This window comes from Oryctolagus cuniculus, chromosome 7, assembly GCF_964237555.1.
Source record: "Oryctolagus cuniculus chromosome 7, mOryCun1.1, whole genome shotgun sequence".
Taxonomy (NCBI): domain Eukaryota; kingdom Metazoa; phylum Chordata; class Mammalia; order Lagomorpha; family Leporidae; genus Oryctolagus; species Oryctolagus cuniculus.
In genome coordinates this window covers 94,293,467-94,320,508 of record NC_091438.1, presented here as the reverse complement: position 1 = coordinate 94,320,508, position 27,042 = coordinate 94,293,467, and the positions used below count along the sequence as shown (strand labels likewise).

The 27,042-nt window shown below is 44.0% G+C and overlaps 1 protein-coding gene across 2 annotated transcripts in view; it reads left to right on the top strand.

The window, feature by feature from the left end:
• The window catches only part of AK5 (adenylate kinase 5), a 279,780-nt gene that overhangs the window by 209,981 nt on the left and 42,757 nt on the right, over nucleotides 1-27,042 (top strand). For both annotated transcript variants that reach the window (XM_070078235.1, XM_070078236.1), the window contains exons 9-10: nucleotides 5,850-5,892; nucleotides 8,561-8,605. In XM_070078235.1, the coding sequence (XP_069934336.1) occupies nucleotides 5,850-5,892; nucleotides 8,561-8,605 (88 nt within the window). The remainder of the gene's footprint in view (nucleotides 1-5,849; nucleotides 5,893-8,560; nucleotides 8,606-27,042) is intronic.

The window sequence follows — 27,042 nt, the reverse complement described above, 5'->3', positions numbered from 1 at the left end:
GAACATGACCCCCAAATCTAGTTTAGCACTATGGAAAGTCATCTATATCTCATCGTACCCTGACTCCATCATTTAGACTTAGGGTGACAAGGGGCTGACTGGATGGAGCATCCACACAGTAAAGGCTGTGATGCTGGGAAGCGCACACAGGCATCCTGTAGAACTCAGGGGTTAAGAGGTTGAGTTTTCTCCGGGTGTGCCCCGATGAAGATGAAGCTCCCAAGTCACTGGGCATAAAACCTTTTAAAAAGCTTCAGGAGGGCTGGCGCCATGGCTCACTAGGCTAGTCCTCCGCCTGCGGCGCCGGCACACCGGGTTCTAGTCCCAGTCGGGGCACCGGATTCTGTCCCGGTTGCCCCTCTTCCAGGCCAGCTCTCTGCTGTGGCCAGGGAGTGCAGTGGAGGATGGCCCAAGTGCTTGGGCCCTGCACCCCATGGGAGACCAGGATAAGTACCTGGCTCCTGCCTTCGGATCAGTGCGGTGCGCCGGCCGCAGCACACTGGCCGCGGCAGCCATTGGAGGGTGAACCAATGGCAAAGGAAGACCTGTGGGGAGCAACTCGGACAAAGACCTTTCTCTCTGTCTCTCTCTCTCTCTCACTGTCCACTCTGCCTGTCGAAAAAACAAACAAACAAGAAGCTTCATGAGTGGCTGGCCCTGTGGTGTAGAGGGTAAAGCCACCACCTGCAGTGCCAGCATCCCATATGGGCACCGGTTCAAGTCCCAGCTGCTCCACTTCCGATCCAACTCTCTGCCGTGGCGTGAGAAAGCAATAGAAGGTGGCTCAAGTCCTTGAGCCCCTGCACCCACGTGGGAGACCTGGAAGAAGCTCCTGGCTCCTGGCTTTGGATCGGTGCAGCTCCAGCCATCTTGGTAGTGACCCAGTGGATGTAAGACTCTCTTTCTCTCTCTCTCTCTCTCTCTGCCTCTGCTCTCTCTGTGTAACTATGACCTTCAAATAAATAAATACATCTTTTAAAAAAAGAAGCTTCATGAGTAAGACTATACCCTTTTTATTATTTTTTTCATTGAGTTGCACAGAGAGATCTCCCATTCACTGGCATTGTACTACACCCACTGGTTCACTTCCTAAATGTCTGCAACTTCCGCTGGCTGGGCCAATGCCAGGAGTCCAGAACTCCATCCAAGTCTCCTACCTGGGTGGCAGGGACCCAAGTACTTGAGCCATCACCTACTGCCTCCCAGAGTAAGCATTACCAGCAAGCTGAATCAGAGGTAGAGGAGCCAAGACTCAAACAAAGCGCTCCAATATAGGGTGTAGGTGTCTCAAGCTGTGTCTTAACCTCTGCACCATACGCTCCGTGTCCAAATGACGTTCTGACCTCAGTGCCTTTCATGCAGAACATGGCTAGCACTGGAAAAGGAGCAGGACTCGGTGCCTCCCTGGGTGGGGGGAACTTTTCTTCACCAAAATCAGAAGTGCTTGTCATTGACCTCTTTGGGGTAATTGTGTGTGTGTGTGTGGGTGCACACATGTGCATGCACAGGTGCATGCCCACATGTGAGTTTAAGATACCAGGTTACGTTTGTTTACAAAAAACTCACATTGGAGCCAGTAGGTCTGTTGAGAACCACTGAAAAATAACACCCTCCAATCAAACACCCAATTCACTGGGGCTTTCATATCAATGCACCTCATTTCTGGCTGTGAGCTGATTGATGATGGAGGCAGCTGTGCCCCAGAAACCTGTTCACTGTCAACGAATTAATGGAAACAAACTCGAGACTCATTTGAAACATTTGCACAGAGTAGAAGGCTGTGAATGAGAGCTACAGATAAAAACAGGTCAGGCTCAAGAAGCCAGAAGAGGTGAGAGAGGCCCTTTTATAATGTGACACATTGCTTTATGAATTCAGATTAACTGTGATCAAACTTCCAAAGCACGATATCCTCATGCAAGAAAGATCAGACGCAGCTTAGCTTGTAAGGTGGGTATAAGCCTGGTAATCCAACAGTATATCAGCAGTCGAACATGACTTGAATATATGCAACCACTATTTGTCGAGCAATAAGCAGATTTTGATTCAACAATGCTTTCCCAGCCTCTTACTATGCAGCTGCATTGTGGACAGACATATCAATTGCTTCAATGATGTCCCTGTCTCAGGTCAGCGGCCCTAAAAGCAGAGCCTAAGATGAGGATGCTCGTGCAAGTTATTACAGGAGCCAGATAGGAGCAAAGTTATGGTCCTGGCTCCATCTGAGCTTCAGCCTGATCCTACAGCGGAAGCTCTGGGACACAGCTTCAGACAGGGGCCATACTGCTGTGAGCCCTTAGTTACAGCTGGGGAACAGAGACCACAACCAGGTCGGGAGGGCGACATGAACAGCATCCACTATTATGGCTGTGCTATTGGGACCAAATCCGTAGGAGCTGAGCAGGCTGGTGAGAGGCGTGGTCCTCATCCCATCTGTGACCTCACTAAGGACTTGATAGTATGGTCATGTGCCCCTCACGTGACTTCTCTATCATCAGCTTTCTCATCTGTAAAATGGGAGAGGGGCTGGCTGGGTTGGATTAGAGATCCCTCTATCCAGCTTCAAAGTGTGGTGACTTCAACAGGGGACTAGGTCAGGAGGCTCACTGTGGTGTAATTCATGTTTTTTACACAGGAATAATTCATGCAAATGTGTCCCTCAATAACCACTCTGATTTTTTAAGATTTATTTATTTGAAAGGCAGAGTTACAGAGATGTAGAGGTAGATAGAGGAAGAGAAAGAGAGAGAGAGGTCTTCCATCCACTGGTTCACTCCCCCAAATGGCCACAATGGCTGGAGCTGTGCCAATCCAAAGCCAGGAGCCAGGAGCTTCTTCTGGGTCTCCCACAGGGGCCCAAGCACTTGGACCATCTTCTACTGCTTTTCCAGGCCATAGCAGAGAGCTGGATCAGAAGTGGAGCAGCTGGGACTCGAACTGGCACCCATGTGGGATGCCTGCACTGGAGGCAGCAGCTTTACCCACTAGGTCACAGCGCTGGCCCCAGTGACCACTCTTAAAATTTCTTCTCTCTCACCGGGAATAGCTCTGAATACACAGGCAAATCTCAGAAGACAAGCAGTAAAGTTGCCTTTAAGGGGTATGTTCTAGAAAGAATGCTGATGCTCTGTCTTCAAAGTGCTTTCAAAGCAATTACCTCGAGGCAGAGTTCATGCAACCAGATGCTCTCATGTAACTGCATCCTTTATCTCAGTGAGCTAGTGTCAAGAGGCTCTGTAAAGTGCCAGCCACAGCAAATAGTACAACATAGTGGGCAGCAGTTTAGCAAAAAAAAAAAAAAAAACTAGCAAAATTATAAATATGTTACTCTTGCTGGCACTAAGGCATAGTAGGTTAAGCCTCTGCCTCTGCCTGACAATTCTAGTCCCAGCTGCTCCTCTTCCATTCTAGCTCTCTGCTAATCGCCTGGGAAAGCAGTGGACAATGGCCCACGTCCTTGGGCCCTTGCACCCACTTGGGAGACTTGAAGGAAGCTTCTGGCTCCTGGCTTTGGATCCGCCCAGCTCCAGCCATTGTGGCCATTTGGGAAGTGAACCAGCGAATGGAAGACCTCTCTGTCTGACTCTTCCTCTCTCTGTCCGTAACTCTGCCTCTCAATAAAATAAATAAATAATTAAGTAAATAAATATATTAGTCTTTGCCTACTCAGTGTCCCCTTTCAAGATTTGTTCTACACAAATATGTGTAGGAAATTACATTTATACAAATTTATTTACTGTGCCACCTTTCTAATAATAGTCAAAGCTTGGAAAATCTCAATGCTCCATCAATAAAGGACTATTTAAAAAATGAAAGACTATGGGACCATCCACCCAATAAAATACTGCGCAACCAAGAACATTCTGTACTAACAAGGAAAGTTCTCCAGGTTATGTTGATAGGTGAAAAAGCAAGTGAAAGAACAGCATATTACAGAATAGTATAAAGGATCTTCAAGGGGCTGGCACTGTGGCATAGCAGGTAAAGCTGCCGCCTCCAGTGCCAGCATCCCATATGGGTGCTTGTTCAAGTCCCGGCTGCTCCACTTCTGATCCAGCTCCCTGCTATGGCCTGGGAAAGCAGTGGAAAATGGCCCAAGTCCTTGGGCCCCTGCACCCATGTGAGGGACCCAGAAGCAGCTCCTGGCCCCTGGCTTCAGATCGGCACAGCTACAGCCATTGCTGTCATCTGAGAAGTGAATTAGTGGATGGAAGTCCTCTCTCTCTTTCTTTATACCTCTTCCTTTCTGTAACTCTTTCAAATAAATAAATAAATCTTCAAAAAAAGGAAATGTTATTTAAAAAAATAAAGGATCTTCAAAAGGTTCATGGGAAAGTATATTATGGAAGAACTATACATGGATTTTGAAATTGTTTTGCACCAAAATAAACTTATTTTAATTCCATTTGTCCATGAACTTCTTAAATTTTTTTTAAATTATCCAAGAGACAGGCAGAGACAGAGAGACAAGCAGGAAGAAAGAGCTCCTATCTGCTTGTGCATTCTCCAAAGACCCACAACAACCAAGATTGGGCAGGGCTAAAGCCAGGCCCAGAGAGCTCAATCCAGGTCGCCCATGTGGGTAGCAGGAGCCTAAATACTTGAGCCATCATCTGCTGCCTGCCAAAGTGTGCGTTAGCAGGAAGCTGGAATTGACAACTACAGCCAGAAGTTAAACCCAAGACTCTGACACCTTAATCAGCATCTGAAGCACCAGCTTAATACCCACTCCTCCACGAACTTTTTGAAGTAACCTTGTATTATATCATAAACACATATGTCTGTATAATAAAAATATGCTATTTTGTGTAAGAAATGGAGGTCATAAGATTATATATGCACATTGAAGTGTTTTCACTTCACTGGATATCTGCAAGCTGTTTTTTGTGTTGCTGGAAAGAAACTTCAGTGGTTACCTATAAAGGCTGAGGGAATGGGAAAAAAAGATAGAAAAACACATGGGTGGAAATGAGAATTCTCACAAAATGTTCTTTTATCATGCTAACTACTGTAATCTGATGAGTACCTGTTGTATAAATGTCTTGAAATATCTTACTGTAGTCCATAGATGCATGTAAGTATTGCATGTTAACCAAAAAAGTATAAAACTCTTATGAAATGTAAAAAAAAATTTTTACAATATAAGTAGATAACCTTGATAGCCTGAATAGTTCTGTTCAAGATAGTAAATTTGTAGTTGAAAACCCTCCAGAAAAGGATAAAATTTGTTCTGAATTTTTTTCTCAACCACTAAGGAAAATAGAGCTTCCATTTCATTTTAAAAATACAATGAAATTGTAAAGGCAGACACAAAGAACAGCTGCTTTTTTCAGCCTCCCTTAGTTCCTGCTTGGGTTCAGGGACTGGCCAACAGCGGCCAGTGATTCAAGCATTGCAGTAGAGACTGTAGGACTCACAATACTGAAATCATTTCTGATCTGGGTCTTTTCAGAAAGTTTTCAAGTCCAGCCTTAAATAATGGAAGTTATTGGTAGAACAGCTATGAGCACACCTTTACTACGCTTCTATACCGAATGGTTTTGTCTTCTTGAAGTCAGTTTTCTGTCTACAAGGAGCTTATGCCCCAAGACAATGAGGCGAGATACTGTGCCTGTGAAGAGACCTGTCAGTTTAAACCTGAGCTCTGTCCCTTAACTACTGTGTGACCTTTGGCAACCTAACTTCTGGAATTCTCTGTAAAATATTGTCCATCATAAAATTGTTTGGGAGTTCATTCCTTGCAGAGTTGTTTAGTAGTTTAAGTATGCTAGTGTCAGCAGGAATTTAGCACAGCATCTGTTAGTATTATATCTAATACTCTGATTTTTACTGTGATTTTTTTTTAACAGGCAGATGACCAGTTAAATCTATTTGGACAGGACTCCATGGCAGGTGAGTTGCCTTTACTGATCAGACCAAAGTTTTTATAGGTTAATTACTTTGTGCATGCCTTTTTTTTTTTAATTAAACACCTTCAAAGAGATAATAAAACACCAACACATGTATCTTTGCCCTAGCCAGGGACTACGTCTAAGGATGGAATTCTCTGCATCCATCCACTGCTGGTCTTATAGAAAGAACCAAAGAGATGCATTACTAAGAAATGCATGTCCTACTTACCCTGAGAACACGACTCCCATGATGCTCAGTGCAAAGAGGAGGCTTCTCAAATATGTTTGGGAAGTGCTTAACACTTAATCCCTGTTGGAGGGTTCATATACACAATAACATAACAAAGCTCCTACAAGTCCTACAGCAAGGACAGCTGTCTAACTGTAAACATTCTACAAACCTAATTGGTGCACAGAACTCTTTTTCCTGCATAATAGTTCCTACTCTGTAATGTACCATTGGGACCCAACCTAATGTATACCAAGGTTACGCTGCTTTGTAACTTTTGTCATATTTTCTTGCAAAAATAAAAATACCTACCCATTATTGGCTATCTGTGTAACTGAAAATAGATAAATTTGTGAATTTTGGACTGTCTAAAAAAGATAAGTTTCATGATCTCACCAGATAAAATGCCTTCTAACACTTCTATGCTGTCATAGCAGTTGTTACAATTATGGTTTGTGGAAATACATTTTTGTATTGACTGTGAACACCTACAAGTAAGTGACTGGGCTTTTTAGATAACCCCTGGTCTAACCTGCACCGATCCATGAGCATAATAATGATGGTAGAGAAAGTGTCGTTTGATGGTATCGGCAATATGTGTGTATGATTGTCAGTCAGCAAATGACATCATGGTGATTCACAGGGAACACCTTGTAAGCATCAGCCATGGTGCAGCTGTCACTTTGCTTAGCACAAATGATCAACTCAGTCTTGTCTAGAAAGAGTGATGATAATGGCATAATAAGTTTCCCCTTTTTCCTGCTTAAAAAAGTTAACACATACTGTGGAAAAATTTTGAAGGTAAATAATAAGAGCCATCTAAAACCTTATGACTATAAATAATCCTGGTTAACATTCTACTGTACTCCTTCCAGAGTTATGTCTATCTGCCTATTTTTATGTAATTGACAATACACGTATATATACAAATTTCTCCAAATTTTTTTATCTTATCGTAATGTAAGCATGTTCCCATGCCTTTAAAAAATCTGTCAACATAATTTGTAAAAGTATACAAATATGCTATCATTAATTTTAAAAAAAACCTTTTGTATTGAAATAGGATACAATCATAGCAAAACCAAATAAACAAAAACCAATAATAGCCAAGGCCTCTCTCCTAGATTGGAAATAGATTCAAATTGTTAAACTTCATAAAAGTAAACTTGTAGGCTGGAGAATGTAAGAAGTCCATCTGGTCCCTTATTAGGAAACCAGTAAATCTGCCTTTAATAGAAGACTCCAGATGAGATTTTTCCACTCACCATGGGCTGCTGTGTAAAGGGATTGGAACGCCTGTTGGATTAAAAAGAGCCAAAAAAAATAATCCTTCTGCATGAAATCCATATAGTATGCTGCAAGGATCCCAAACTCACTGCTTTCTCCTGCATCCAGTACTTTCTTCCCTCTTTGTCCCAATTCTTCATACCCCATTTCTCTCTCTCTCTCTGTCTCTCCCCCCCCCACCCAAGATTTATTCCTTCAGATGACCCCACCCTCACCCAAACTCTCTTAGACTTAGGCATACAACGATGATAACTTCATCTAGGGACCTAGGGACAAAGGCAGCCATTTCTTCATGTGGCCCATTCATTTTTGAGACCACAGAATCATACAGGATTTGAATCAAAAGAGATGGTGGAGATCGTTAGGTCTAACCCGTTCATTTTACAGTCAGAGAAACTAAAGTGCAAGGAAAGGAGTCACTTGCTTGGATCAAGTTGATTCACGGCAAAGCTAGAAACATAGCTGTGAGCTACCCATCCCTCAGAGCTTCCTACTATACCCTTGGCATTTGGGAATGTTTTAAGGCTCCACAAACCCCAGAAGGCTCATGCTTTGCCTATTGTTCCTACCATGACTCATGCCTTTACCTTACAGCAGTGATTCCTCATGCACAATTGTGGTGACTTTTACTTTCTGTACTGCCCATATTATATATTATATATCTGATATTCATTGGTAAGTTGACTCAACGTTGTTATTTAAATATATTTATTTTTAAATGAAATTGTGTATCATCACTGCAAGTGGAAAATGGCATTAGTTGCTGTAAATAGAAATTATTTTTACATTTGCCTCCTAGGCAGTCTACTTGTGTTTTAACCTCTCTTTATTAAAAAGGAAATAGAAAAATGTTTTTTTCAAATGTGAAACAACACCAAACTGAGATACTTAGGAAGGTTTTAAAATAATTTTTAAAGTTAACTTTGTTAGTGATTCGTGTTGTTTAAGGATATCATTTCACACCTAAAACTGACAGTGCGTGTTAACGTTAAAATATATTACCTGGTCATCAATGCCCGTTAACCCATCTGCTCAGCTTCAAGCTTCTTATCAGATAAAACTACAAGATTTGGGGTTTTTCCATAACAAGAGTAAAAGCAGGGCCTCAATACTGTATTTCTTGCCAATAACATAAATTTTTCTTATTTTAAAGGCTTCATGGAAGATTTGAGGAAGTGTAAAATAATTTTCATGATGGGTGAGTAAGAGCCTTCACATTCTCCAATACAGGTGCTACTAATAACAGCTCGGTAGAGAGAAGAGAGTGCTCACTCTCGCTCTGTTTTGAAGTCTTGTCTCTTTCTTGATCAAAATAACACCCCCAGAGATTCCAGACTGTTGCTTTCCTTTATGTGGCTCATGTTCTTTGAGCTTGGTGTCTTTTCAGCATAGAAAAAAATAGGACTCTAACGGGATAAGACCCCCGGGCTTAGCTCTGCACTAAGAAGGAAGCATATTGGGAGGGTGAGAGGATGCGGTATGTTGAAATCTAACACGTAGCTTTCCTGTCTGAACGCTGACCCCCTCCTTCCAAAACTAAATGCGTTAGTGGCCACAAGTTCAAACATTCCTTAGTAGCCATACCCTGTTTCCACGCAGCCAAGAGTAAAACAGGTCTTATTTTTTCTATGCCCAAATACAGTAAAACCCATTGATAAACTGGTTGTGGGCTTCAGTGCAGTTGGGGTTAATGAACATCTTCTGAGTACCTGCTGTGTTCCATGTTATCACATTCAAGCCCTACATTCGAGTGCAACAGGTTGGTGGTGTATCCCTATTACATACCCATGACATAGATGAGAAGACGGACTCAGGTGCATTAAGGAATCTGTCCGTAGTGAATGAACGTGAGAGCCATATTTCCAGTTGTCCTCATGGTAATAAATGGAACCAGTTGGGTAGCACTTAAAAATGCACAGAAGAGCATTTTTAAATACTTTTTAACACTTTTTCCTCTAATCTAAGTACATCAAAAAATTGATACACCCACCTGTACATTATCCAGAAAATATCTATTTATATTCAGAAATAATGAAACGATCCACATCTCCTCAATGAGTGGGAAAAGAATGAGTTGTATTATGAGAATTAATGGTAAAACTTATCTACAAATTGTACTTTATACTTTGTGTGTCTGTGTGGGTGCAAATAGTTGAAATCTCTCCTTAGTAAAGAGTTGGTCTTCTGTAAATAAAGTCAATTAAACATTAATTTTAATGGAAAATGAAACAGGAGACGGAGTGGGAGGTGGGATGGGAGTGCGGATGGGAGGGTGGGTATGGGGGAAGAAACACTATATCCCTAAAAGCTGTACATATGAAAAATTGTATTCATTAAATAAAAACCTTCAAAAAAAAAAAAGAATGGTTATCAGCACCATGCGTCCACTTCCTTGGAGATCCCTGAGTTAAGTCTCCCTCGTGTCAGATAAGGAGACTGAGACCAAGGGAATTAAGAGGTGTAATCAAGATCATTCAACCAACCGGTGGCAGAGAAGGGCCCAGGGTTCATGGCCAGTTTCTCACCCCCGGTTCTCCCTGCTCTTCCACTCCGCTCTGTTGGTTGTTAACCCGAACTCATACTGCCTCACAGTCAGCTATCTGACAGATACGTGTGGAATACCAGACACTGCTGGGCAGTGAGCAGGATTCACAGACTTCCTTCTTAGATGAAGAGAATAGTTCCTACATCACAAACCTTGGGTGTTTGGAAAGACACAAGGAGCTGACCCAGGAAATAGTCTGAGGCAAGCGTTTGGAGTAGAGTTAGAAATTGCTTTAGAGAGGGTGACCAGGAAGGCTTCCCTGAATAGGGAACGTTGGCCGGCGCCGCGGCTCACTAGGCTAATCCTCCGCCTTGCGGTGCCGGTACACCGGGTTCTAGTCCTGGTCGGGGCGCCGGATTCTGTCCCGGTTGCCCCTCTTCCAGGCCAGCTCTCTGCTGTGGCCAGGAGTGCAGTGGAGGATGGCCCAAGTGCTTGGGCCCTGCACCCCATGGGAGACCAGGATAAGTACCTGGCTCCTGGCTTTGGATCAGCGCAGTGAGCCGGCTGCAGAGCGCCATCCGCAGCGGCCATTGGAGGGTGAACCAACGGCAAAAAGAAGACCTTTCTCTGTCTCTCTCTCTCACTGTCCACTCTGCCTGTCAAAAAAAAAAAAAAAAAAAAAAATAGGGAACGTTTAAGTAGAGAACAGAAGGAGAGACCGGCCAGGGACGGAGTCCTCGGGAAGCAGAGCAGGACAGAGGCAGGTCAGGGAGAGCAGCAGGTCTCAGACGGAGAGAATCCCAGAGCCCCACCTTGCTTCTTCCTCATCTGCTTGCCTCAAGTTGATCTTAACTTTGGAAACCGAAATGTTTTACATTCTTTTCAGAAAGAAAAAAATATATTATTTATATCCCTGGCTGATGAGAAACTCAGCATCATAATGTCAAAGGAAAGTCAGCCTGCCATGGATTACAAAAATTCCCTTTTCCACATATTTTTTAATCAATTTGCTTGGCAGCCAGACTACATACAATGTATTATATATGTCTGCACAGCTTCAGGAAAGGAGAGCTCCTTTAAAGTTGACATCTAGGAGTTCAAAGTAGGAGCCCCTTATTATCATGAGAAATCTGTGTTCTTAATAACACCGTCCAAAAAAGCTTTTAAAAATAGTACAGCATGTTCCATTTTTTTTTTCACTATCTCTCCCAGTAATATCCTTTTTTTTTTTTTTTTTTTTTTTTTTGACAGGCAGAGTGGACAGTGAGAGAGAGAGACAGAGAGAGAAAGGTCTTCCTTTTGCCGTTGGTTCACCCTCCAATGGCCGCCGCTGCAGCCGGCGCACCGCGCTGATCCGATGGCAGGAGCCAGGAGCCAGGTGCTTTTCCTGGTCTCCCATGGGGTGCAGGGCCCAAGCACCTGGGCCATCCTCCACTGCACTCCCTGGCCATAGCAGAGAGCTGGCCTGGAAGAGGGGCAACCGGGACAGAATCCGGCACCCCAACCGGGACTAGAACCCGGTGTGCCGGCGCCGCAAGGTGGAGGATTAGCCTATTGAGCCACGGCGCCGGCCAGTAATATCCTTTTAATTCTGGCCATTGTTAAGCATGCCCAGCTGAATGTTGAACTGTATTTCCAAATGTGGCTTCAGTCTGTCTGGGTATAACTAATGACTTCTACTCACCTGCTGGTAAGTCCTGTGCCCTCCGGGAGGTCAGATCATGTGATGTAAAACCTAGGACAATTAGACAAAGCTTGAGACCCCTGAGAGTACACAGATCTGACCCAGAGCTGCTGCTCTGGGCAAAAGGTGTTCTTACGAGTTCAGCCAAACTCTCCTGCATTTCACTACTGTAGTAAAAAGGATTGTATGTCACCTACGGACAGCACAAGGTACGAAGCCATTGTGAATATGCAAGGAAGGGACTGCCCTTTTAAAATCTATATAAAATGAATTGGTATATGAGGATAATTAGATTTACATCAAGAGAGATATCTGGACTCGGCGGTGGCCATTGCACTGATTGGACTTCACTCACTCAATCACCTCACTCGGCTTCCTCTGCCACCACGTCTGACAAAACCAATATGGCTGAGATGGAGAAATCTGGTAAGTTGAAACTGAAGAATACAGAAACACAAGAGAAAAAAATCCACTTCCTTCAAAAGAAACAATTGAACAAAAGAAGCAAGCAGGTGAATCGCAATGAGGCGTGCGCTGCCGGTATGCACTGCACATTCCACAAGCATTGCCTTCTTATTTTACTTCTTTCAGCTGTTTAACTCTGTCAGACGCAGAGAGGTTGGGTCATGTATAGACTGTGCAGCGCCTTTCACATCAAAGAGTGGAAAACTGCTGACCACGAAGTCCACGCCTTTCTCCCCCGTCTCCCTTCTGCCTGACAGGAAAGGAAAAGAATGTACATGTTGGTGAAGGAAGAAGCTGGGGGGACGACGGTGAGATCTGGAGGAAAATCCAAGCTGGTCCAACGTGTCCTGCAGGCTGTCAAATGCGGTTTAATCAGAGGGCCATTTTTTTTTGTTCAAATGATTTTAATTATTTTTTGTTAATTGGAATATTATTCCAATTAATTGGATATATTTAATAATATTATTTATTATATATTTAATAATAATAATATTCCTATTAATTGGAATGCATAATTTTTAAAGATGCAAATAAAGTTTTAAAACCTGGGGGAAAAATAGAGGGATATCTAATGGGGGTAGAGGGAAAGGGTAGCACAAAATACTGGTTAAACATATAATTAGGCACCGTGGCTCACTAGGCTAATCTTCTGCCTAGCGGCGCCAGCACACCAGGTTCTAGTCCCGGTCGGGGTGCCGGATTCTGTCCTGGTTGCCCCTCTTCCAGGCCAGCTCTCTGCTGTGGCCAGGGAGTGCAGTGGAGGATGGCCCAAGTCCTTGGGCCCTGCACCCCATGGGAGACCAGGAGAAGCACCTGGCTCCTGGCTTTGGATCAGCGCGATGCACCAGCCGCAGCGGCCATTGGAGGGTGAACCAACGGCAAAGGAAGACCTTTCTCTCTGGCTCTATCTCTCTCACTGTCCACTCTGCCTGTCAAAAAAAAAAATATATATATATATATAATTAGCACAACTTTTAGAGTGGCATTCCTAACGAGATGAGAATTGCTAGAGCAGAAAAGCGGCCTTTAAACAGTGACTGGCGTCCTGATCCACAGCCCAAGAGACGTGGCAGACTGCTATGACTTTTGGTTCCTGGTTCAGCCCACAGCACTGGGCGAATGTGTGACCCAGTGTGTATTCTCTGTGAGGAGGAGAAGAGATCCCTCCTTTCAAAATCCGAACACTTCCAATTGTGATCTTTTCCATGGCTAAGCCTCCTGCCAGTCTCAACCCATCTTCCCATTCTTTTTGTTTTCGGTCCAGTGGGTATTCATGGAATGTCCGTTAGAACGTGGGAGATCTAGAGCTGACAGGAGAGCTGCAGTCTCTTGTGGCCTTGGCGATGGTCGCTGGTACTTTTCCAAAGAGGGACATGAATGTTCAAAGCAGTGGCACTAAGTGCCACTAGGACATGAAAACCTATTCAGGGGTCTTAAGGGGTGGAGTCCGCACAGCAGAGTGTAGGAGAACTCTAGGCCACACTCTACCCAAGCCTGAACTAGCCCTAGATATTAATCTGACAGTTCTGGATCAACATAATTTCCCCTAAGTCAAGTTGAGATTCCTCTTCCATCCCATCAAGTTTTTTTTTTTAACTTTTATTTAATGAATATAAATTTCCAAAGCACAGCTTATGGATTACAATGGCTTCCCCCCCATAACTTCCCTCCCACCCGCAACCCTCCCCTTTCCCGCTCCCTCTCCCCTTCCATTCACATCAAGATTCATTTTCAATTCTCTTTATATACAGAAGATCAGTTTAGCATATATTAAGTAAAGATTTCAACAGTTTGCACCCACATAGAAACACAAAGTGAAAAATACTGTTTGAGTACTAGTTATAGCATTAAATCACAATGTACAGCACATTAAGGACAGAGATCCTACATGAGGAGTAAGTGCACAGTGACTCCTGTTGTTGACTTAACAAATTGACACTCTTGTTTATGGCATCAGTAATCACCCTAGGCTCTTGTCATGAGCTGCCAAGGCTATGGAAGCCTTTTGAGTTCACAGACTCTGATCATATTTAGACAAGGCCATAGTCAAAATGGAAGTTCTCTCCTCCCTTCAGAGAAAGGTACCTCCTTCTTTGATGACCTGTTCTTTCCACTGGGATCTCACTCGCGGAGATCTTTCATTTAGGTTTTGTTTTGTTTTGTTTTGTTTTGTTTTGTTTTGTTTTGTTTTGCCAGAGTGTCTTGGCTTTCCATGCCTGAAATACTCTCATGTCATCCCATCAAGTTTTTCCTGTCCTGTTTTAGGGAGGGGCACACATGGCCAGGGACCTGCTTACTTCTCTTACTCCCTTAATTTTCACCCCAGAATATATGCTGCTCTGATTTTTGAAACGAATGTTGAGGAATTGTGGGGCTGGCAGCCTGAAGGGTTTGCAGGGCCAGCCAGCAGGGTAGAACATTCAGGTTGCAGAGGTTAAAGTCTGCAAAGAGGGCAGAAGGCTGTGTTGAGAAAGGGGAGGATAGTCAGGAATCCCTAGGAACTTTTGAATTGAAGCAGCCTCCTAGGATGCCTCCCTCAAACAGTGTGTCTGCTCTTCACTCTGAAAAACGAAGGCCTTAGTTATAAATACCTCCTTGGCAGATGGCAGCCTGGTATTTTGGGGCTGCGTTACTGCAGGTCAGTCTGAAGCTTAGAAAAATATTCAGGATGTCATAGACCCACCCATGGCTCTTTTGATGAGTTTTAATAAACAGGAGTCCATTGATTTTCAAGGAACAAGGATGACTCTGACTGTCAGAACAGATGATCGAATTTTTACTTTGCAGATTGTTGTCTTGGCATCTGCCAGAACCGCAGTGGGGCTGGAATGTTAGCCAGAGCCTAAGCTGACATTTTCACTGTTATTCTTAAGGCAAAATTGGTATTCTTAACACACTCTTCCCCTGTTTTAAAGTATCTGTCAGTCCACTCTTGTCCACAGAAAGATTCAGACTCCTTCCAACTGGCCTTCAAGGCTGTCTTCTGACTGGCCCCCATGTGTCCACTTCCCACTACACCCTCATGTCAGTCTTAGGCTGCAGCCCCCAATATCCCTATTAGCTCTTGAACTTCTTTTGCCAGTCTCTCACTTGAAATATCTTCTCCCCTATCTAATCATGCCCCAAGGTCAGGTGTAAGTTCTCTTCCCTAAAAGTCTTTTCTAATCACCAACCTTCATTCTCTGGGACCCTTCATCCCTGGTGTCTGTGTCACTCACTTGAATAACCCATAATGACCAGAACAAAAAGTATTTGTTGGGATAATTAATTCTTTAAAAAAGCAGTGTGGTCTGTTTCCATAACAACTGAAATAGCGATGGGAATTCCTAGACTGGAACTAACGGAAGATGTTTCGCTGATGTGGCTGCTTCTTGCATGAGGGTTTTCAGGTTAATCATGAGCCTAATCAGTTGCTGCTTTCTCCATGTTGCTGCTACCCATCGATGGAGAACAAGCAGCAGCAACTTTTTCCCTTAACCTGCTGTTGTTTCTTGCTCATTTCTTAAGGCAGTAGTTGTAAGTAGGAGCAGGTGATAGCACCAACCACCATCTGAGTGGAAAAAGCATCCAGGGCAAGGGGGCCTCTGCACCAAAGGAATGAACATAATTGGCCTTGAATATTACGTGACTGTCATCTCTGTGTTCATGAAGGAAGCAGCTCAGTGACTGATTAGAGAGAAATAGCTTTCAAAGGACAAAGCAGCAATCCGGAAGGTAGGGCCAGATGATCAAAAGGATTGATTGTAAAGGTTCCATGGGCTTGGGCTGTTCACACACAAGACATAAGAACTGGTGCTGATGTGTAAGACTGGGATTCCATCATTGCTAGAAACAGGAAAGAATTTGGAAAATGTAAAACTATCCTATAAAGAGCCTCATTATGTCCCACTAACAGGCTCCTGCAGCTTTTCACAGCCCTTTCTGGTACATGTATTTCCTCTTTTCTTTCTTTCTTTTGTCGTTTTCTCTCTTTATCATCATCTTGCTATTATCCAATCTATTTTGATTTCTTTTTTCTGTCTCGATTTTTCATTGCCTGCCTATGCCCCAAAGGTGACATTACCTGAATTCCCATTAATGCACATCCAAAGCCTTGGTAGAAGTGCTTTAACTTAGAAAACATTTGTGGCTTTTCAAGTGAGGTGTGATGTTAATGGTGTAATGATCAAGACATCATTCAATGGCCAAAGCTTTCATATGGCAGGGACACAGATGGCCATTGGAACCATGATAAACTGCTTTTAAGTGGTGAGCTATGGGAGGCATTTTAGCAATATTTATGTTATCCTGTGCATTTTAATCACTGAAGAAATAATCCTGTTTCTTTCCCTGAACTGGAGAAATGAGAATTTGTGCTTAAATCTCAGTATTTCAATACTAGTAATTATTTCACTATAAATCTGTTGTCATTTCATCACTGCAATACTATAAAGAATTATGGATTAATTCTTTGAAGTATCTACTTGGAGCTCAGCATGAACAGTTTAGATGGAATTAACTAAATTTATTTGATTGGGTTTAAGATGGGTGGGAGAGTCTGGTTGTGTTAGCTGTGTTAGAAGCCAACCTTATCAAACACTTAACACTAGGCACTATCTAAAGCCCTTTATAATGGTATCTTAATGAATGCTTGCACGCGCATTTGGAGTAAGTACTGTTGTCATCCTCACTTTTCAAGTAAGACATTAGACAGTTAAAGAATCTGCTTGTAAGTGATGGATCTAGGTTTGAAAGGTTGGATTTTCACATTGACCACAAATGCTGCTAGTGGTTTTTCTTGAAGTGACAGATTTTATTTTCAAGAAAATGCCTACCAGATCCTCAAGTCTGAAAAATCACAGTTTGTCTGTTAGATGGCCTTTCAGGAAATAGAAATGGTGTTTAATTTGAAAGCAACTAGTTCAGCAACTCAAACAATCCCACAATCACTGCTCCTCAAGGAAACCGTTATTCCTAGGTGTGCTGAAGTGCCTCATGTGTACTTCCCACTTCGTCACATAAACTATTAAAATGAATATGGGCTGGCGCCGCAGCTCACTTGGCTAATCCTCTGCCTTGTGGCGCCGGCACACCAGGTTCTAGTCCTGGTCGGGGCGCCGGATTCTGTCCCGGTTGCCCCTCTTCCAGGCCAGCTCTCTGCTGTGGCCAGGGAGTGCAGTGGAGGATGGCCCAAGTCCTTGGGCCCTGCACCCCATGGGAGACCAGGATAAGTACCTGGCTCCTGGCTTCGGATCAGTGCGGTGCGCCGGCCGCAGCGCGCCAGCCGCGGCAGCCATTGGAGGGTGAACCAATGGCAAAAGGAAGACCTTTCTCTCTGTCTCTCTCTCTCTCACTGTCTACTCTGCCTGTCAAAAAAATAAAATAAAATGAAATAAAATAAAATAAAATAAAATAAATATGTACCTAGGGATCAAAATTAAGTAAAATTATTCTTTTTCACTCTTGCATCAAAGATGTTCTCAAGTCATTTGGCATTTTGTTTTTCTGCTTCCTTCTGTTACTGCAAGTACATAGTAGTGAAGAATTAATACAGTGGCCAGTACAGTATAGAATAACAGCAGATGAAATGCCACTGAGTGATGTCAACATTTGATGCCAATAATTTAATGACATTGGATGCCGTGGCCTTGATTCACCACAGTTTTACAAATATTGCTTCTGCAATGCCCGTGAAAGCAAATAACCTTAGTGTTATAATGAAAATGGGAACCTCCGAAATCTGTGGATCACACTTTGGGAACTACCACCCTGAGATTGATTAGTATGGGAAGTGTTGAGTAGGTACATGGGACAGAGAGAAACCTCAGACTTTGCATCTTAGAGGGAAGAAGTTGCTTGTGCCTTGTTTTTTATTTGTCTTTTAAGAAGCAAGTAGCCTCACAGATGTGAGGGTGGGGTCAGGATAGTAGGGTGCATCTACGAAAAACCCCTGTATGAGCTCCAGGAGGCCTGCAAGTTCTGAATGTCTCTGTGCACAGTGGTCCAGGCCTGCAAAAGAAGCCTGTTGGTGTGTCAGCAGAGGGCAGAGAGCAATGGATCATGACAAGCTGGAGCAGGGACTGGAGAGAAGGTAGAGGGATCCACCTAGGGGATCCATGGCATCAGGAAGAACCAAGATTCAAGGAAGGGCAAAAAAATCCTTCATGCTGGGAGAATAACCCTGACACAAAGACTGAGCTTTGTACTGGACCATTTATTAGAAATCTCTTGAGTTGGGCTAAGAAAACACAGATGAGACTTGAGTTTCCACTGCAATACGACACCAGGCAGCTGAGGAGCTAGGCTGATGTGTTAACTGTAGCTGTAACTTTGACCAGGTTAAGAGATACCCAGGTAGCCAGCAATGCATCGTTTCTGGGCATGTTCTATGAGGTTGTTTCCAAAAGAGACTGGCATTTGAATCAGTAGTCTGTGTAAAAAGATCTGTCCTGACAAACGTTGCAGGTACTACTCAATCTGTTGAGGACCCAGATAGAACCAAAAGGCAGAGGAAAGATGGATTCTCTCTCTGCTTCTGCAACCGGGTCATCTGTTTTCTTGCTTTGGACCTCAGAATCCAAGTTAGTTCTTGAGTTTAAGATTCCAGAACATACACCAGTAGCCCTCCAGGTTCTCGGGTTTGGACTCAGATGGAGCTCTGTCTTCAGCTTCCCCATCCTCCAGCGTGAGGTGCCTGTTGTGGGACTCCTTGACCTCCATAAGGGTGTGAGCCAAGTCCCACAATAAATCTGCTTTCATATATCTCTGGAAGAGATTTCTCTGGGGAACCCTGACTGATTAAGCCGGGTGCATATAGAAAAACAACTTTCCATGTGACTCCCAGGGCTCTGACCCAGCCTGAACGAAGCATTGTCCCTGCTTCATGCACAGACATGCAGTCCCACAGCTCCTTCTCCCTGTGAGGGTGCACATACTAAAGGACCCCTTTCACATTTTCCCAAGCTCAACACCTATAGTTTCAAAGTCCAGGCCATTCAAGATAGAAGAATAAAGGAAGAGAGTCACTGAGCTACTTTCCAAGGCAGCCTCAATGAAATGTGTTTCTAATGTTGAGAGAATGTGAACACTATGTGAACCTCCTTAATTATATAAACCTCCTCCCTGCAAAAAGCCTCTAAGTAATGTTGAACCAGAATCAACACTTTATCATTTAATCAACCAAATTAATAAACCTTTATCAAGGGCTGACTATGCTCAGAGAATTGTTAATTCAAAGAGACATCAAAGAGTTCTTGGAACACTACATGACACTCAGAAGTTTGTTTTTGTTTTTGCTTTTCATGTTTTTAATTATTTCTTTTAAGAAAGGAATGTTTCTGAATTAATTAAAGGTCATCCAGAAAGGCAAGTACTGCTACAAATAAATGAGTGCAATGGACGAGTTTACCAGGTACAGTGAGTGCAACCTTCACATTCATTGTGTACCTACCCATTGATTGATATCTTTTCGGAAGCACTGTTAACTCACCATCTGAGCCACCTGATGAAGTTGTGAGTACTCAGCCTGTTCGGCAAAGGTTAAAGGTACTCAAGGAAATGGCAAGTGTATCTTGTCTGTGTTCCCCTGCTGATAAGCCATTGAGTCAAGGCTGCATCTCCAGGCCATACTCACTAAGAGCCTGTGCTTGTCCCAAGACACACCGAGATGGATCAGTGGATACTGGCAGATGCTATAGACTCTAGGAGGACCTAGCACTGAAGAAGGGACTACCCAATATCTTGCACTTGTATCCAAGTTCTGTGTGCCTTTGAGCCAGTCCTTTACTCTGTCTCTGAAGTTCTTTTAAAATGGCCAAATAGTATTTGTTCTCTCTTCACACCAAATTTGAGCTGCCAGTAATTTAAAACTATTCTCTTAATTGTAAACTCATTCAACACATGCATAGCACCAAGGAAGGGGAGAGTAAAGGCAATTATGTACATTGACATCTCCATCCTCTAGTCCCCAAATATTCATTTTAATTACTTAATAACAACATTCAAACTAACATATGCTAGTGACTTAGTGTGTTGTCTTTATACATATTAAAGGCAGCACTGATCATTAGTACTTGTGCTTTCCCCATTTTACAGATGAAGAAAGTGAGGCTCATAAGGGTTAGTAACCTTCCCAAGGTTACATGGTTTGTAAGTAGCAGAGTTGGGACTCAGACCCAAAATTCCCAGACTTCAAAATCCATGCTGTAAAGTGTCTGTAGATATGCAAGAGAAGAGTCACTTGTGAGAGGGCAATGGGTGAGAGGAGTTTGCCATAATGATTAGAATGAGTGCTTGAGTTTTTTTTAAAGATTTGTTTATTTATTTGAAAGACAGAGTTACAGAGAAAGAGGAAGAGGCAGAGTGAGAGCAATTTTCCATCTGCTGATTCATTCCTCAAATGGCCATTCCTCTCGGCTGGGCCAGACTAAAGCCAGGAGCCAGGAACTTCTTCCTGGTCTCTCATGTGGGTGCAGGGGCCCAAGCACTTGGGCCATTCTCTGCTGCTTTTCCAGGCACATTAGTGTGGAGCTAGATCAGAAGTGGAGCAGCTGGGACTTGAACCGGCACCCATAGGAGATGCCGGCACCACAGTCAGCTACTCTACCTGCTACACCACAACACTGGCCCCCGGTGCTTCAATTTTCTCTTTTACCTTGTTCCTATATATCTAGCTATGGATGTCTGAAAACAAAAAACAAGAGATCCAGTGAACATTAATGAAGCAGATCTGTGAGCACCCCAGCCATGATTCTCCCAATTATGTGAAATTCTATTTTAACTTCAAAAAGGAAACAAATTGGATCCATAAAAGCACCCTGAACTATAACTGACCTTCCCTGCAAAGCACATGATTTCAGGATATATACTGTATCCTTTACTATAAAGTCATATAATGGCTATCTCTTTTTTGAGCTTTGCCAAAACTCAAATAAGAGACCATGAAAAGACAAAAAAAATCTGTATGTATGAGATACATGGCATTTGTTCCATTTATATACATTAAAAATTTTTTAAATTTTAAAAAAATAGTCTAGACCATACAGACTTAAAGGGAAGTGCTTAACCTCCTCTAATGGCAAATATATTCTCTCTCTGCTATAGTAAATTCTTCATTGAGTATTTGTGGCTGTGGGTGAATTTATTAATCCATTTGCTACGTTTCTTGAGTTTCTCGTATTTATCAGTGAAGTGATAGGCCTCAGCACGTGAAGATGAAAGGCAAGGCTGTGTGATCTCCAGAAGTTCACGTTGTAAGAAGGGAACAAACAGCACAGCATGGGGTGTGCACTGGCAGAGGGTGCAATGGTGGACACGAGTTGAGAGGGGAACTCAGAGCTGAGTCTGGGCAAGAAAAGGAATTGGCCAGGTGCTAAGTGGGAGCTGGCTGGAGCTGCTGAGGCAAGCTCTGAGACCGCCGCTCACCCCTACATCTGTTGTTGAGAAGGGAAGAGACCGCTCAGCGGTGAGAAACCTGGCCAAGGCCAGCAGCAGGCTCCTGTAGTCTTCTGTGGGCATGCCTTCCATCAGCCATTTCCCTGATGGCAGTGATGGACTGATGATCGAAGGGTGTTTATTACTAAACCCACTAGGTGACACAGACCATGCTCTTGTTTGTTTTTTGGTGGTTGTTGCTTGTCTCTGTAGTACTTATCAGTATACCTGGCCCTTGGGAATTATTCAATGAATGAATGGAACACAATGGAAGTTGATGAGAACTCAGATAATGTTACCACCCCCCACATTCTCCAATCTCAGTAATGGTAAATAAATACCCATTGTTAGAAGTAAATATATTGTAGCCCAGCACCGAGGCTCACTAGGCTAATCCTCCGCCTGCCGCACCGGCACTCCAGGTTCTAATCCCGGTTGGGGTGCCGGTTCTGTCCCGGTTGCTCCTCTTCCAGGCCAGCTCTCTGCTGTAGCCCAGGAGTGCAGAGGAGGATGGCCCAAGTGCTTGGGCCCTGCACCCACATGGGAGACCAGGAGGAAGCACCTGGCTCCTGGCTTCGGATCAGTGCAGCGCCGGCCATAGCTGCCATTTGGGGAGTGAACCAATGGAAAAGGAAGACCTTTCTCTCTGTCTCTCTCTCTCTCCCTCTCTGTCTAACTCTGCCTGTCAGAAAAAAAAAAAAAAAAAAAAAAAAAAAGTAAATATATTGGGGCCAGAGTTGTGGCACAGATTAATCCTTGGCCTGCAGCGCCGGCATCCCATATGGGTGCTGATTCTAGTCTCGGCTGCTCCACTTCTGATCCAGCTCTCTGTTATGGCCTGGGAAAGCAGTGGAAGATGTTCCAAGTGCTTGGGCCCCTGCACCTGCATGGGAGACCCAGAAGAAGCTCCTGGCTTCAGGCTTCAGATTGGCTCAACTCCAGCTGTTGTGGCCATTTAAGGAGTGAACCAGTGGACAGAAGACCTTTCTGTTGGTCTCTCCCTCTCAGTGTCTGTAACTCTACCTCTCTACCTCTCAAATAAATAAATAAAATCTTAAAAAAAAAAAAAAGAAGTAAATGTATTAAACTGTCTTCCACTAAAAACCATCTCAGTGCCTCAATGACAAGAGCAGAGGTTTGAGGTAAAACTGTAAGGCGTGGCCAGTTTTAAGAACCGACCATAACTAAGAGTCTCTTCCTTATGGTAGGTAGGTCCCTAAAGATCAGTAAGGAGTCCTTATAAAGTCTTTGTGGCCTCTTCCCCCCCTCCAAAAAGGCAAAGAAAGATATGAACTTTGGTAAATTTTGCTGAGTAATACAGCAGTACCTGGCCTCTGTATCAAAAATAAGTTCTATGTAACTGACACAGATATCATGACATGAAGTTCAAGTACAAAAGAAATAGCTAGCAAGCAATGATTTTGGTGACATTCATCCTGAATGTCACCATCCATCAAAGAACAGCGTGTGGACTGTAGTTGATGTGCTGTTCAATCATCTCTAAAGCCCAGAGAAGCAAGGGAGCAAGGGCTGGATTTTGTTCCACTACTGTGCTAAGTGTTTCTTTTTTTTTAAGGTCCCCACCTTTCAATGACTTAGTAATCTGATGAAGCTTGAATTCACACTTAAGTTAACCTCAGAGGCAGTGCAAGGCAACTTGGTGAGTTTCCCAGGAATTGCAGAACAAAGAAAGTCATGGTCAGGAGTCTCTTCCTGGAGAAGCTGAGAATTGAGGGGGCCTCTGAGACAAGATGAGATCCCTAAGTTTGAGAGGGGCCTCTTGTGGCCCAGGAATAGGAAGGAGATGGGCTGAATTATGGAAGCCTTAGAGGCAGAGGAATGAGATGAATGTGATGTTGACCAAGGACAAGTCCAGGCCTGTGAACAAGACAAACACAGATGAGAGAAAAAAAAAATTCATGCCTTCCATGAATTCTGCCATGTACACCTTATATTTTCCCTTCTAACTTTATGGATTTTTTTTTAAAGATTTATTTATTTGTTTGAAAGGCAGAGTTACACAGAGAGAGATGGAGAGGCAGAGAGAGAGAGGTGTTCCACCCACTGGTTCACTCCCCGATTGGCTGCAATGGCCGGAGCTGAGCTGATCCAAAGCTAGAAGCCAGGAGCTTCTTCCAGGTCTCCCATGCAGGTGCAGGGGCCCAAGGACTTGGGCCATCTTCCACTGCTTTCCCAGGCCATAGCAGAGAGCTGGATCAGAAGTGGAGCAGCCAAGACTAGAATCAGTGCCCATATGGGATGCTGGTACTGCAGGCATTGGCTTTACCTGCTACGCCACAGCGCCGGCCCCTGGATTTTTTTTTTAATATTAATTTTATTTTATTCCAAAGTCAGAGTTGCAGAGAGAATAGGAGACATAAAAAGAGATCTTCATTCTCTGGTTCACTTCCTAAATGGCGGCAATGGCCCTGGCTGGACCAGGCCAAAGCCAGGAGCCAGGAGCTTCATCCAGAACTCCCACATGGGTGGCAGGAGCCCAAGCACTTGGGCCGTCTTCTGCTCTCTTCCCAGGTCACTAGCAGGGAAGTGGATCAGAAATGAATTACACAGGACAGAGACCAGCACCCATAGGGGATGCCGATGTCATGGGCAGTGACTTTACCTGCTATGCCATGAGACCAGCCCTGCCTTTTTGTTTTTTCAATACTTTCCAATAAAAATAGGGAGGAAGGTGCAGACCTGGAAAATGTTTGCACCTGAAGCAACTCAGGCCAAATAAAAATAACTCATTGGAGCCCTTGTTTTCACTTCCACTCCAAAGAGGGACAAATCCTGAAAACAGGGGTAACCCCAGCACTGCAGAGCAACACTGATAGCAGGGGCAGGGTCCATTTTCCTCTCTCCTCTTTGGCAGAAGCACAGAACACAGAAGCCAGTCTAGCTTAATTCCCCAACAATTCAGGAAATTCTCCATCCAAATTGGAGCATCACTGATAGACAGTCATCCAGTCTTGATTTCAGTGCCTCAAATGGCAGGGTGTTCACTACCTTATGAATAATGAAATAACTAATAACAGCTGGTCCTATTTAGAGTCTAATCCAAATTTTGTTTGGCTGGAAGTTTTTAAAAACTAACAGTGGCAAAACAAGGTAGAAATGTGTCTTTCATGTCAAATTCTGAGTACATGAATACAGGTAGTCATAGGAATGGTGTGACATGCTGAGGTCCCAGACACTCAGATTCCCTCGATTTTCTTGCCTCTCAGTATGACCTCTCCAAAGTCATCTTATGTCCCAAGTAGCTGCTAAAGATGCAGCCATTCTGTCCTAACTACATTAAAGAGGAAATGGAGCAGAAGCACCTCTTTCTTCCATCGAAGTATGCTTTCTGGAAGTTGCACATTTTTGCTTATATCCCATTGGTTAGAAAGACACTTTCACCTGCAAGGGATGCTGGTAAATGTAGTCCATATTCCAGGTAGCCATCTGCTTGCTTAAAATTCATGAGACTTAATCATTTAGAAAGAAGGAACTAGATATCTTTCTACAATAGAATCTACTGAAAGCCTCCTCCTGACAGCACAGGATGTGGGATCTGACTTTTTTAAAGTTTTGATTTTTTTGTCTTCCCTGGTAGGATTGAGATTTAAAAAAAAAAAAAAATAGAAGGGAGATGCTCATCTGTGGTGTGGGTGCTGCCAGCAGTGTCCAGGGCAGCAGTCGTTTTGAACTGAGCCTCCCAGAGGCCTACAGTCCACTCTCAAAGCCTGAACAAAGCACACGTGCAGAGGCTGCAGCCTGCTTCTGAAATGCTGCTTCTGGCACTGTCAGCACCCCCTCGGGGCTACCTACCAAATCTAAACAGTGGTGGTCCTCTCTCACACGCCAATGTGGTGTTTGTGAACTCAGGGGGAACTGTTCTGGCCTTGAGCCCCAGTCAGGTGCAGGGTCTGGATACGCTTGGTACCCCCTGCAGGTGAGAGGTTTGTGTGGGACAGCTGCTGTCCTTGGGAAGGTCTTTCTAAGACTGAGTCACCTTCTCTATCAAAACATCCTCAATAGGCTAATCCTCCGCCTGCGGTGCCGGCACACCGGGTTCTGGTCCCAGTTGCTCCTCTTCTAGTCCGGCTCTCTGCTGTGGCCCGGGAGTACAGTGGAGGATGGCCCAGGTCCTTGGGCCCTGCACCTGCATGGGAGACCAGGGGGAGGCGCCTGGCTCCTGGCTTTGGATCGGCGCGGTGCGCTGGCTGCAGCGGCCATTGGAGGGTGAACCAATGGAAAAGGAGGACCTTTCTCTCTCTCTCACACTGTCCACTCTTCCTGTCAAAAAAAAAAATCGACTATTTACTTACTTACTTAGTTCTGCTGCCCTGCAGAGATATGCAGAACAAATCAGCTTTCTCTCCACAATCACAGCCCTTCAAATATATGAAGACATTGTTGTAGTCCATTTTCTCTTGATGTAATAGAATATGTGAGACTGGGAATTTATAAAGAAAAGACATTTATTTCCTACAGTTCTGGAGCTGGGAAGTCCGTGGTCAATGGGCCACACTGGGGGTCTTCTTGCCAAAACCAAGAGCCAAGCGTTTACTTGCCAAATGCCCTTAACAGCCAGGGCTGTGCCAGGCCAAAGCCAAGAACCAAGAACTCAATCCACGTCTACCACAGAATAACAGGAACCCAAGTATTCAAGCCATCACCTGCTGCCTCCGAAGATGCACATTATGAGGACCTGGAATCAGAAGCAGAGCCAAGGCTTGAGACGGATGCAGGCGTCCCAGACCACCTCTTAATGACCACACCGTGTGCCCGCACTCAACAAAAAGCATCTGTCCAAGATAGTGTATCTGAATATACTATGCCACTTTTAAAGTTTTTTTAAATTACAAAGGTATTTTTATTTATTAAATAAAGGGTATTTATTTGAGAGAGAGGGAGAGGGGAGAGAAGAGAGGAAAAGAAGGAGAAAGAAAGAGGGAGAGAGAGAGAGAGAGAGAGGGAGAGAGAGAGAAAGAATCACTCTCAACCCTCATTCACTGCCTTACTATCCAAATGCCCATAACAGCAGATGATGGACCTAGCATGGGGATAGACAACTTACGAAGCTGGAAGTTAGGAACTCAAGCCAGACCCTCCTATGTGGATGATAGGACCCAATTACCTGAGCCATCACTGCTGCCCACTAGAGTCTGCCTTGGCAAGAAGCTCAGTTTGATGGTTTTTTTTTTTTTTTAATTGAACTTAAACAGAAAAATGCACTAGTTTTAAATGTTCAGTGTGATGAAATTTCACTGATTGGACATAGTGATTATCCCAAGATGCAGATCTTGGGAATTGAACATGGGGGTCAGCATTGTGGATAGTGGGTTGAGCCCCTGCCTTGAGTCATCAGCATCCCTTATGGGCCCTTGTTCATATCCCAGCTACTCCACCTCAATCCAGCTCCCTGCTAATGCACCTGGATAAACAGCACAGGAGGCTCGAGTGCTTGGGCCCCTACCACTCACATGGGAGACCTGGAAGAAGCTCCTGGCTTTAGCCTGGCCCAGTCCTTGCCATTGAAGACAGTTGGGGAGTGAACAAGCAGGTGGAAAATTCTTTCTTTCTCTCTCTCTCTACCTCTATT